Source organism: Chrysemys picta, chromosome 8 (assembly GCF_011386835.1).
Source record: "Chrysemys picta bellii isolate R12L10 chromosome 8, ASM1138683v2, whole genome shotgun sequence".
NCBI classification, from domain to species: domain Eukaryota; kingdom Metazoa; phylum Chordata; order Testudines; family Emydidae; genus Chrysemys; species Chrysemys picta.
In genome coordinates, this window is record NC_088798.1 from 87,644,746 (window position 1) to 87,657,099 (window position 12,354).

At 43.9% G+C, this 12,354-nt stretch overlaps 1 protein-coding gene across 2 annotated transcripts in view; it reads left to right on the top strand.

The window, feature by feature from the left end:
- The first annotated feature begins 200 nt into the window (after window positions 1-200).
- The window catches only part of CCNJL (cyclin J like), a 48,245-nt gene continuing 36,091 nt past the window's right edge, over window positions 201-12,354 (top strand). The window contains exons 1-2 of one of the 2 annotated variants that reach the window (XM_005297996.4): window positions 201-633; window positions 1,442-1,554. In XM_005297996.4, coding sequence (XP_005298053.1) covers window positions 1,477-1,554 — 78 coding nt within the window. In that variant the 5' untranslated portion in view covers window positions 201-633; window positions 1,442-1,476. The remainder of the gene's footprint in view (window positions 634-1,441; window positions 1,555-12,354) is intronic. The other variant, XM_005297997.4, reaches the window with a different exon arrangement.

Here is a 12,354-nt window from a genome sequence, read left to right on the forward strand (position 1 = left end):
ATTCATATACACCCCCGCCCCCAGGCAAGGGGCTCGGTGACCCTGGTGCGGAGAGCACTGCTGCAAGCACGTGCACAGCCGGCTCCTGAGCCCCAACAGCATGCGCCGCCTTCCCGCGGGACACCCTCTGCCTGGGGCGCCCGCCGCCCGAGCCAAGCCACGCCTCACCTGCCCCTTCCCATAGCCTCACCGCGCAGGGGGGAGGAAACTACAGTCCCCAGAGTCCTTCGGGGCGGAGGCATGGCGCCTGCGTGGTGCGCGGCCGGTGTTGTAATCCCCCGTGAGCGCTGCTGAGCTCCCATAGAGTGTCGGCAGCAGTAGCTTGCTGCGGGGAGTGGGTGCAAGAGAACAACGCGGGAGGCTGGAGGGGTTGGGTGCTATAAAGGGGGGAGGGGCGGCGGCGGCGGCACCAGTGTCTATTTTCCATGCGTGGTGCACCCTGGGGTGGGGGATGTGTGCATCCATCTCCCGTCTTTCCCTCCGACTTTTAGCGCCAGGGGCTACTGGGGTCTGATTTTTTCCCTCTTGGCTGCAGTATTCGCACTGCTGCTGTAGTAGCACCAGCAGGATGTTGGAGTAGGACAAAGGCTGCTGATCAGAGTGTGTGAGGCAAAGAGGAGGCAGCCAGCAAAGGTAACACAAATGGCATTTTTCAGGGTCCTGAAGTTGTGTAGCGTTGTTAATTAAAAGGGAAAAAACAACAACAATCTGCAGGCTGGAATTGCACATTGGAAGGGTATTAAAAACCCCAGTGTGACTGCGTTACACAACCAGCTGGGGGAAGGGCTAGATCCAGTTAATGTAAAGTCAATTACAGGGCATTTCTTGCCCTGATTTCATCAGGTGGGAAGAAGTCCCCCGGGATTTCTCTAGCTGGGACTCATTCCTCCCGTTTTCTGTCTCTCCCCCCGTCCTCTCCCCTTCTCCTCCCCTCCCCATTTAAAACAAACAAACAAACAAAAACCTTTACCTGGAAAAGGCAGTTAGAAGGAAGCCTTTGGTAGCCTAAAAATGGGAGAATAAGGGTGTCTGAGGGTAAAGGCACCACTGGTTTGTTTATGGGAAGGATGCAGCAGTGTAAGGAACACTTCTGCTATTGGAGAAGCTCTCTGAATTTTTAAGTGATCCCGAGGACAATGCTGCTCCGAAATGTTTTTGGAGCAAAACCCCTTTGGAAGGATTTGGCAAAGTCCTACAACTGGCAAAACTTACAGGTCACAATCTGATCAGAAGTTTGGTGGCCTTATGATGACCCTGAATAACTTGTATTTTTATCTCTTTGAAACAAGCTGAACAGTGATTTTTCAAGTGGTTTATTTCTAGGGAGTGTTGTCAATTTGATGGCAAGTAACTAACACTAAAACAGCTATGAAAAACTGATGGCACTGGATTGGTTTGTACAAGCTGCTTGATTGATTTATTTGTTTTGTTTCCTTTCCAGCAGAGTTACTAAATCCCTCTCTTCCACACCTTTGGATGGGAAGAATGAGGATGGAAGAGCAGTGGTGGAAAGGAGAGCTGGCAGCAGACATTCATCAAACTCTGAGAATGAAGGTTGGACTTTAATGCCCTTTTCTTGCCTTCCCCTGTTTGTTTTTGATTCAGCAAAAATGCTTTGGTACCCCCCTCAAGCATTATAAGGAAAACAAATGTTTTAAAGCTCTAAATTCTCAAGTAACTGTCTTCATCAATTCAGTTAATTAAAGAAGAAGCTACACTGAACACTCTCTGTCCTATAAAATACTTTAATCATAAATAGGTTTTTGTAGGCTCTAAATTACAGGCTAAAAATATCTGCTGGCTTTTGTTCAGCAGTTTTAATTCAGGCAAGCTGGTGATGATACTGTGTGTTAAATAAAAAGAGGATACTGTTGCTGTGCTGCATACAATCAAAAGATCTTTAAGGTCTGAAGAAGTAACTCTACTTGTTTTCAAACAAATACAGGTTGAGAGGCAATTTTACTACAGACTCTTGTTTCTTGGCAGACTGCAGAGGAGTTGTGAGATAACAGTACAAATGCTGGCTGTAATTGTCTGCTTTGATAAAGCTAGTACTGCATCTACACGTGTGTTCCTAAAGAAGAAAAAAATCTTTGATATTAAAATACCTAAATGAACAATATTTGGGATATTTGAAGGGATTTATTGCTGTGCTTTGTTTTGTTCTCTTAATTTAAAAAAGCTCTTGCTTTGAGAGGCTAGAAATAATAGCATTGTCTATTTACATGTTGCATTTCCTTAGGTACACTTCAAACATTAAAGAATTGCTAAATGCATTTAGCTGGGTAACATGAAAGAGAGATCACAGCAAAGATTAACTATCTGCACTTTACTCCCTTTCAAGTTACCCTTAACAAAATTAACACTTGGGATATTCTACTACTCTTGTCTCTCCAGCAGGCATTCAACAATAAATTACATCAGGTGACTTAATCATTATCAGGTCTTGGCAAGTGGGTTGTTTGTTCTCATGCTATCACATTGAGGGACAGGTCCTTCTGATTCTGAAATGGGGTGGGGGGGGATAATTGATGCAAGTAAAGCTAGATCAACAGCTGTTTCTTTTCTTGCAAAAGAAAACAACTTGTTTATGAAGTTATTTAAAACTAATTTTCCTGTATCAGCCATCTAGTTCCTTATGAAATTGACAAAGTAAATAATAGGCTCTTATTAGGCAATTGAGTTTTACCACATTAATTTTCATGACAAAAGACTTCAACGTCCACTGAAAATTCTGTTTGGTCAGAAAGCTTTTTTTACTGAAACCCATGCTATTTGCCTCCTCAATTTCTTCTGAGGCCTGCATAATTTCTTTGCCATGTTTTACCTCTTGTATATGTGGCTAAGAATTTGTCTTTAGCAAGTGCATACTTCAGCCTACTTTTGGGACATAGTTACATTGGACTAGCCTACAATGCTAGAATTTTGTTGTTAATGTGTACACATAGATGCCAATTGCTATGACAAGAATAAGCCTGGTTGTTTGAATTTTCAGGTGAAGCTGAAAAGAGGGAAAATTGGCTTTTTCTTTTGCTACTTTATAGGAAAGGCCTGAACTGTGCATATTTATGTTCTTGCATTAGAAGTTCAGGTCCTGCCTAGCTTGGAAGAGTCTGGTTAAAGAATGAAATGATATTTGAGAGCTCAGAATATGAGTGTATTGAGAGAGAAAGGGACTGTCACGGTGTACAATTTGCTGAGTCTTTTTGTTAATGCCTTTAACGTTTTAGAAATTTGAATTCTTGAAACAAATGAGACAGTAAAACAGACTGTCCTTCAGCATAACCAGCAAGATGAGTTCATATATATGATATTAAAGTGGAAAAAATACCCATAAACCCCTCCCTCCAAAACACTTCAGGCTTTCCTTATACATAATAAAGAAGCAAAAAAGAGGATGCAAGCCCAGGCTTTTTTCTTTTTTAAATTGCAAATTTCCCTTAAAGAGAAATCTAAATGCGGGATTCGTAAACCCTGCAGTATTGAGAATGTGATTGTCGCCTGCTCATGCTTTTGAGGAGGGAGTTTAGAAGAAATCCTTCCTTTTTAAAAATAAATAAAGTAATTGGATTTAGCATGTTTCTAGTCAAATAGAAGAAGCACCTCTGATTTTGTTCTGGAAGAATACAGTGCATTTAACTAATTAGCTTTCAGTGATGGGGAAATCTACAACAGCAGCACAGAACAAAAAAAGCATAAATATTTTGCTTTTCTATCACTACAAGATTGCTGAGAGACCTAGTGGTATATTATGGTGCTGTGCTGTAGAAAATGGTAAAGCAGATGGTGTTGCCCACAAAACAAAGCTTTTTTTCTTCTTGATCTCTACTGAGGGGTTTTCTAAACACTTTCAGTGCTGTGGTCTGGCCCAGCATGTTAATCTGGTCATGGATGGAGTGTAGGGGGAGGGAAGAACACACCAACCGATTAGTCTTGGTCTAAGCAGGTGAGTCTGAGACAGAAACAAACTATAGTAAAGGTTGTATTTGGCACTAGGGAAAAATACACTTTATGTAGCCCATGACTTATGGTGCAAATTTCTTGGCAGATTGTCCCCTCTTGAGAAGAACGTACTTAAAGTTTGTATTTAGTGCAGAGAAGAAATTTCCCATTTCAGCAACATAAGGATTGCTGAAGGAAAGTTTCTGAAAATTTTTAACTTGTTTTAAAACAAGAAACGTGGAGATCATTTTAATATTAAACCTAACTGAGCCTTCCTTTGGAGGGTATAAAACCACAAAAACTTGTAAGGGTGGTGTCATAATATATCTTTGTCCATACTGTACATAATGTGCAAAAACCTGAAATTACTGTACTCTGAGGATAATTAGGGCCTCTGAAAGCCGGTGTTACAGCATGGACTGGAGTCCTTCATGCAGTATGTTTGTTAGCTGTACATAATGACAGCAGGCACCTGATGTACATAGCACACCTGAAGTCTTCTAGTTTAAATTGGTTTAAAGGTGCTGGGAAGCTTTTTGCTGTAGAGATGGGGTGCTCATAAATCAGAGGAAATAAATCCCTTGAGTTGGCATTCTACGTTGGCTGGCTGGTCACGAAGCAGTACTGTGGTTGCTACGGGAGGTAGCTTCTATGTATCTTGCTAGGCTACGCAGGTCTTGAGTGTTCTGGCCAGATCCAGAACACTTGTAAGCACATGACTAATCTGAAGTCAAAGTACAGTACAAGTTTAATGGCTTCTCTGGGTCAGAACACTTAAGCCTTGCAGGATTGTGCCATGGAGGACTGTTTGAGGAGGTGGAAGGGCACTAGTGGAGTAGAAGGCAGGGCAGAGCCTGCCCTGCAGTCTTCAGTGTTCTCTTCTACCCTGTTAATCAGCAGTACTGTAACAGGTGGGTTGAGTGTATGTGCTCCTGCCCATGATGACCTTTAGGTAGCCTAGAGCCCGTGCAGTGGTAGTCAGTGGTGGAGGGACATCCTGCTAGCAGGCCGACTTGCATTTCAAGTCATTCAGTTTTCAAGAGGTTTTTGGGACCTACCAAATGGATAGAATGTCACAGAAATTGGCCTTCTTGTAAACCTGTATCTCTGCTTTAGCAGGAATAAGTACTCTAGAAAGAGAGAGTTTAAATAGCAAGTCAGCATTTTTCCTTGCACACAGTGCTAAAAAAGAGAAACAAATCTATTTAGAACATGGTCTGAGCTTGTTTTGGAAACAGAGTTCTGAGTTGTCCTCCAACCCCCAGTGTTTGTGGTATGTTGGTTTTCTTCCTTCCAGGATATGCACATTTCCTACAATTTAAAAGTACTCAGTAGATCTGCTTGTATTTCCTCCTTTATTCACCTCTTACATGGCTTCTCAAAGCAATGTGAGTAAGAGCAGGGCTGAATTTCACAAAGCCCATTGAGCATGCAAGCTTTAAGAGTTTGTATTGTAACTTAATCCTTCAAAGGCCGTTTTAATTGCTTTGCCAATGAGTGGTCTGTGGGCTTTCCAGCCAGGTGGATAGTTGAACAGAGCTGGTGCCTTCTGCTGAAAACAAACAGTTCTGTGCCTTTACATTTTTACAGTGTCTGGGGGGATAGATATTTCCTCTAGGTAAAAGTTACTCCCCCAACTAACAGATAACCCTGATAGTAATAAAACAAGTTGTCGGAAGTACTACAAGCAACAGGTTTATGGTCCCCATTCTTCAGTAAAAACACCCCCACCTTTCTCCCATTGAATAGGGGGGAATGTTTCCCTGTGTTCTTTACACACATTCTCTGGATCCCTTAAACACTTGGCTTCCCTGTTCTATTAATTAAGCAAGACCTTACTAAAAATGAGGCCACAGTAATTTCATCATTTCAATTCTGTATCCTTTTAAATCCACTATTGTACTTTTTACTCCTTACCTAATGTTATTTGATAGGTGCTTTTTCAATAAATTACAGATGCTTGGCACAGATAATTGAATTCAGCATTGTACAAACATCACAACTAAGTCAATCAGCCAATTGCGTTTTCTTTTTTTTCTTTTTTTTCTTTTTTTTTTGTCCAAGGCGGTAGCAGGCGCTAGGACATTGCAAAAAGCAATGTAACTTTTCCAGATCTTGAAAGCAAAATCTAGAGGAGGATTTCCGGGATCCAGCATGTCTATGAGATGCAATTTATCTCTTCTGTTCATCTTGATGACCTGAAAAAATGTTAATATTTGCTTTTTAACATGCCCTTCTAGTTTAAATCAGTTGTAAAATGAAAGTAGGCATAACCAGCAGTGAGCAACTCCATTGCGTTAAGGCCTCTAAAGGGATTGTCGGCCCAGCAACAAAAATGTAATCTGTTCACTTTAAAAACTCCAGCTTTTGAAAGTTGTAACAATAGCATTACTGGTTGCTAGCTTTAGTTTGCTTATAGTATAGATGGCACCATATGTATGGAGCTGAAAGGAACAGGTGTCCTAATAAAGTACATGGTTATTCATGATCTCTCTTCTTTCATCTTTCCTCAAAGTTGGAATTTCAGTTTTCACACTCCTTTCTCTGATCCTGCCTCAGATTAGTTGCTGAGCATTTGAATAATTTAAACTGAGTAAGGAGAATTTAATGAAACACTCTCTAAAATACCAAAATGGAACACATGAAGTAGTGGATTTTTAAACACAGTAGCAATTAAACTGTCCTTTGAAATTAGAATGTTTTTTAATATTATGATTAAAAATGCCTGCTGTGGAGTGCGTTCAAGCACAAATACCTCCTCTTACATAAGAACAGTGTGCTAACTCCTGTCTGTCGTCTTTAGTAGGCTGCAAAAAAAATAAATTTTTGAATGTCTGAGCAGTGGCGTCTGCAGTTTTAACTGCGTATATTGAAAGGCATTGTCAGAGAGCAGAAATCTGGCAGTACAGTACAAATATGAAGTGAAAAACATGATATACATGGTCAGAGGTAGCTTCCCCTCTGGATGAATGGGAAAACATTATGAAAGTATAGCTTTTCTCTGAAAGTGAGTGGTAAGAAGTTGCCAGTTCACATAAAGAGAAGGCAGTGTGATCTCTAGTAGATGGAGCACTGGATTAGGACTCATTAAACCTAGACTCTGTTTCCAACTCTGCCACTTGCCTGCTAGCTGACCTTGGGCAAGACATGTCCCTCAATGTGCCTCAGTTTCCCCATTTGTATAATGAGGATGATTGTACTGTGACCACCTTTTGTAAAGCACTCTAAGGTCTGCTGATTAAAAGAGCTATCTAAGAGCTAGGTGGTTTTCAGATCCTGTATTTGCTGACTTTGATTTACTCATGTTAGCTTTATTGGCTTGGCCATGCTGTAGCATACTAGGTGAACTACTACAAGTTTTAACTAAATTTTGGAAAGAACTCCTCTTGACACTCTTTTTTCCCCACAGGCCTGGCTTAGTCTAAGGCCTGGTCTACACTACAGGGTTAGGTCGAATTTAGCCGCATTAGGTTGACTTTAAAAATGAATGGATCCACACAACCAACCCCATTCCATCGACCTAAAGGGCTCTTCAAATCGACTTCTGTACTCCTCCCCAGCGAGGGGAGTAGTGCTAAATTCGACTTCGCTGGGTTGAATTTGGCGTAGTGCAGATGCAAATCGATGGTATTGGCCTCTGGGAACTATCCCAGAGTGCTCCATTGTGACTGCTCTGGACAGCACTTTGAACTCCGATGCACTAGCCAGGTACACAGGAAAAGCCCTGGGAACTTTTGAATTTAATTTCCTGTTTGGTCAGCGTGGCGAACTCAGCAGCACAGGTGACCATGCAGTCCCCCCAGAATCGTAGAGCGTAGAATGTTTCTATGCTCTCCCTATCCTCTCCATCCCTGAGGTTATCGCAGATTAGAAAGCGGAAAAAACACACTCACAATGACATGATTTCCGAGCTCATGCAGTCCTCTCGTACTGATAGGGCACAGCTTAATGAATGGAGGCATTCAGTGGCAGAGGCCAGGAAAGAATTAAGTGAGCGTGAAGAGCGGAGGCAGGATGCAATGCTGAGGCTAATGGGGGAGCAAACGGACGTGATGAAGTGTCTGTTGGAGCTGCAGGAAAGCCAACAAGAGCACAGACCCCTGCTGCATCCACTGTATAACCGCCTACCCTCCTCCCCATGTTCCATAGCCTCCTCACTCAGATGCCCAAGAACGTGGAGGGGGAGGCTCCAGGCACCCAGCCACTCCACTCCAGAGGATGGCCCAAGCAACAGAAGGCTGTCATTCAAACAGTTTGCTTATTGTAGCCATACTAAAAATCAATGTGGCATTGTCTTTCCCTCCTCTCCCATCCCACCCGGGCTACCTTGTCGGTTATCTCTTTCTTTATTTAAAAAAAAAATGCATGGTTTCAAAACAATAGTTACTTTATTTCAAAGTGGGGAGGGTGGTTGGCTTACAGGGAATTAAAATCAACAAAGGGGGTGGGTTTGCATCAAGGAGAAACACACACAACTGTCACACCGAAGCCTAGCCAGTCATGAAACTGGTTTTCACAGCCTCTCTGATGTGCAGCATGCCTTGCTGTGCTCTTCTAATCGCCCTGGTGTTTGACACGAAACGATTGTCTGCCGTTGCTTTCATGGAGGGAGGGGTGACTGATGACGTACCCAAAACCACCCACAACAATGTTTTTGCCCCATCAGGCATTGGGAGCTTAACCCAGAATTCCAATGGGTGGCTGTGGGAACTGTGGGTTAGCTACCCACAGTGCACCGTTGCGTAAGTCGATGCTAGCCACGGTAGTGAGGACGCACTCTACCGACTTAATACGCTTAGTGTGGACATACGCAATAGAATGTATAAAATCAACCTAATTTCGTAGTGTAGACATACCCTAAAGGACTGTCAGTTACGAAAATACCTTAATCTGCAAGTCTGATGTGGAATTGAGAGCAGTGCTTAATTTGTAATGAAAAAGGTGCTGGGGCTCAAGCAATTTTTTTTTACGTTCAGAACTGATGCAACAACCAGAGGTGCCCGGGGCTCGACCCTGGCTAGCCCTGGCACAATTAAGCCCTGGTTTAGAGACATAAACATGGAATATCCCTCTTCCAATAATGCCATTTGAAGTCAGTTGACAAGAACCACATGTTTGCATGAGTAAAGTATTTTTTTTTTTTTTTGAGGTGCTTCTAAGTTTGTCTTCTAGATAAGTTTGTCTTCTAGCTTTTAAATAAATGGAGCTTGTCTGACCTATTTTTAAAACCAGTAGGTACATGCAGTAATTGTCATTACTTACTGGATATGGGAAGTTCTGATGTGCTCCACTTAGAACAAGTTGTGTACTCTTCAAAAGGAGGTGTCTGCCATCTCTTTCAATTGTAGGAGAGTGGTGGTGGTGCTGCATAGAATCATATTTTTATATAGTTCTATTGACATTTGAGTAGCACACTTCACAAAACAGCCAGGGTAGTTTGTTGAACAATATCTTGCACACAACCTTATCCATTATTAGACTCTGTTGAAGGAGGGAGAATGTTGGCCTGTATACTTGTCAAAAAGTGCCATGGGATCTTAAATTTCAAGAGAGCTGCATTTTGGCCTCCTGTTTAAAGGATAACACGAATAGCTTAGTGTCCCTCCCAGTCCTGTGCTTAAATGAGGGCAATGGGGATGAACCCAGGTCTGTTATGAGACTCTAACCCCACAGTCTTCTAGAACTTTGCTTAGTTAGAAATGAGGGGTGGGGGAATACCAATAAAACTTGCTTAATGAAACCGGAAGACTGTTATTTAAGTTTTTTAAGTTATGTTAATAATGTTTCTCTGCCACTTAGGCCTCATCTATTCTGTAACAAATAGGTGACCTAGTTATAATAAGGCTAAAAGTTACTAAAAGTGTAGAGCGTATCTAATTGCGGCCCCATAACAAGATTAAAACCCTGGACTGTCCCCCTAACATGGTTAGAACCCATCTACATTACAGCTTTGAAGTGATATAGCAGTAGCGTAGCTAGAGTCTGATGCAGACAAGGGTAAAACATGGTCTTTTGGAGGGATTTTCATGCACATTTCTGTCCTCTGACCAAACACATCCTGCTAGTTCAGTGGTGGGCAACCTGTGGCCCGTCAGGGTAATCCACTGGCGGGCCACGAGACACAGCCCCCCCACGGCTCCCAGTGGCTGCGGTTTGTTGTTCCCGGCCAATGGGAGCCGCGGAAAGCAGCGGCCAACACATCCCTGCGGCCTGCGCTGCTTCCCGCAGTTCCCATTGGCCGGGAACGGTGAACCACGGCCATTGGGAACTGAGGGGGGCTGTGCCTGCAGACTGTCGATGTAAACAAACTGTCTTGTGGTCCGCCAGCAGATTACCCTGATGGGCTGCTTTTGGCTTGCGAGCTGCAGATTGCCCACCGCTGTGCTAGTTCCTTCTGAAGTGTCATTGACCTGTCAGTTATCTCTACCTCCTCCGGTTGGGTGGTGGTGGTTAGGGAGTGGTTTGCATAATCTCTGTATTGTGACAGCAAAATCCAAAAGCATCAACTGTAACCCACTAACAAGCTTTCATAAACATAGTATCTGACTCTTAACCTTAATGACCTGTTCACTAAACTACTGCCAACTGTCTAATCGTAGAAACACTTACCAGAACACTTCTGTAAATGTTTTTGTAACTTAAAGGCACAACACTGCAGTCTGTGCAGAAGCTAAAGTTAGTTTCAGTAGGGAATAGCATGCCATCAATTGTAGAGTCCCCTCTTGAGTTTGAAGGCCCTTTGTAACTAAGCATTCAGACTTCACTTAATATTGAAATACTGGCCAAAAATGGAAAGTTAGTTGGGAAGACAGGTAGCTTAGGTTAAATTTAAGGAATATGTGCCTCTCCCCTTAAAAAGAACAGAAACACAAGATCCTTAACTCCTTGAGGTCTTTGTGCTATTCTCCAAACACTTCCTGACAAGAGGATTGTTTATTTAAATAGTGTCAGTTACAAAGGAGTTAACTTTTCACCCCAGATTTTTTTTTGCTAATGCTCTATGCAGAAATTGAATTTGAGGAGAGAAAATTAGGACCGCTCCCCCAGCTGAGTAAGATAGAAAACAGGAAGAAGTTGAATTGTTGTGAGGGTGAACTTTTAAGGTAACCTTATCTAGGATTTTTTTTCCTTACCTGTAAACTATAGGCATTTCTGCTGCTGCTTAATTGGCAACAATCTTACAGTATTTCTTATGACACAGAGATTCTTGTTATAAGAAATCTGAGAATCCAGTGCAAAGGAAAAGACAGCATACAGATTACTAAAAAAATTGAAGACTTGTTGTTTGTTGCTGACTCTCTGATATGAAAAAACTATGGGAATTTTTATTATTGGTTTTCAGACCTGGCTTTGGCCCTATGTAGGTTTAGGCAACTTTCCACTGGATTAAATAGCATCCTTCAAATATAGTTGCAGTTTCTTTCACAACTACATTTAAGAAACATAGTATTGAAACAGTCTTCTTTCAAGTATCGGTTTTCTTAATCTCACTGTCATCAGCAAATGGTGAGAGAGAGAGAGAGAGAGAGATGCTATCCTTGGATTATTTCTGCCTGTCACAAAACGATAGAGTAGGGTTACCATATTTGACAAATAAAAAAAGAGGACCCTCCATGGGGCCCTGGCCCTGCCCATTTCCCGCCCCAACTCCGCCCCTTCCCCGCACTAACTCCGCCCCCTCCTCCCTCCCACTCCCAGCCACACAAAAAGGGCTGCCCGAGCGCTACCGGCTTCACGGTTTGCCGGGCAGCCCCCAGACCCTGCGCCCCCGGCCGGCGCTTCCCCAGCGCAGCTGGAGCCCGGGAGGGGAAGCGCCCAGCCGGGGGCGCAGGGTCTGGAGGCTGCCCGGCAAACCGTGAAGCCGGTAGCACTTGGGCTTCGGGCAGCCCCTATGCCTCCGGACCCTGCGCCCCCGGCCGGGCACTTCCCTCTCCGGGCTCCGGCGGCGCAGGGTCCGGAGGCATGGGGGCTGCCCAAAGTCCGTAGCGCTGGGCTCTTAAACAGAGCCCAAGAGTCGGGGAGGAGCAGAGCCGCCGCGGCCGGAGGCTCTGCTCCTCCCCTGACTCTTTGGCTCTGTTTAAGAGCCAAGCTGCCCCAGCGCTACCAGCTTCGGGCAGCCCCCATGCCTCCGGACCCTGCGCCGCCGGAGCCCGGGAGGGGAAGTGCCCGGCTGACGGCTGGGGTCCGGAGGCAAGGGGGCTGCCTGAAGCCCATAGCGCTCGGGCAGCTCGGCTCTTAAACAGAGCCGAAGAGTCAGGGGAGGAGCAGAGCAGCCGCGGGAGGGGAAGTGCCCGGCTGGCATTTTCCCGGACATGTTCGGCTTTTTGGCAATTCCCCACGGACGGGGGTTTGATTGCCGAAAAGCCGGACATGTCCGGGAAAAACCAGACGTATGGTAACCCTACGATAGAG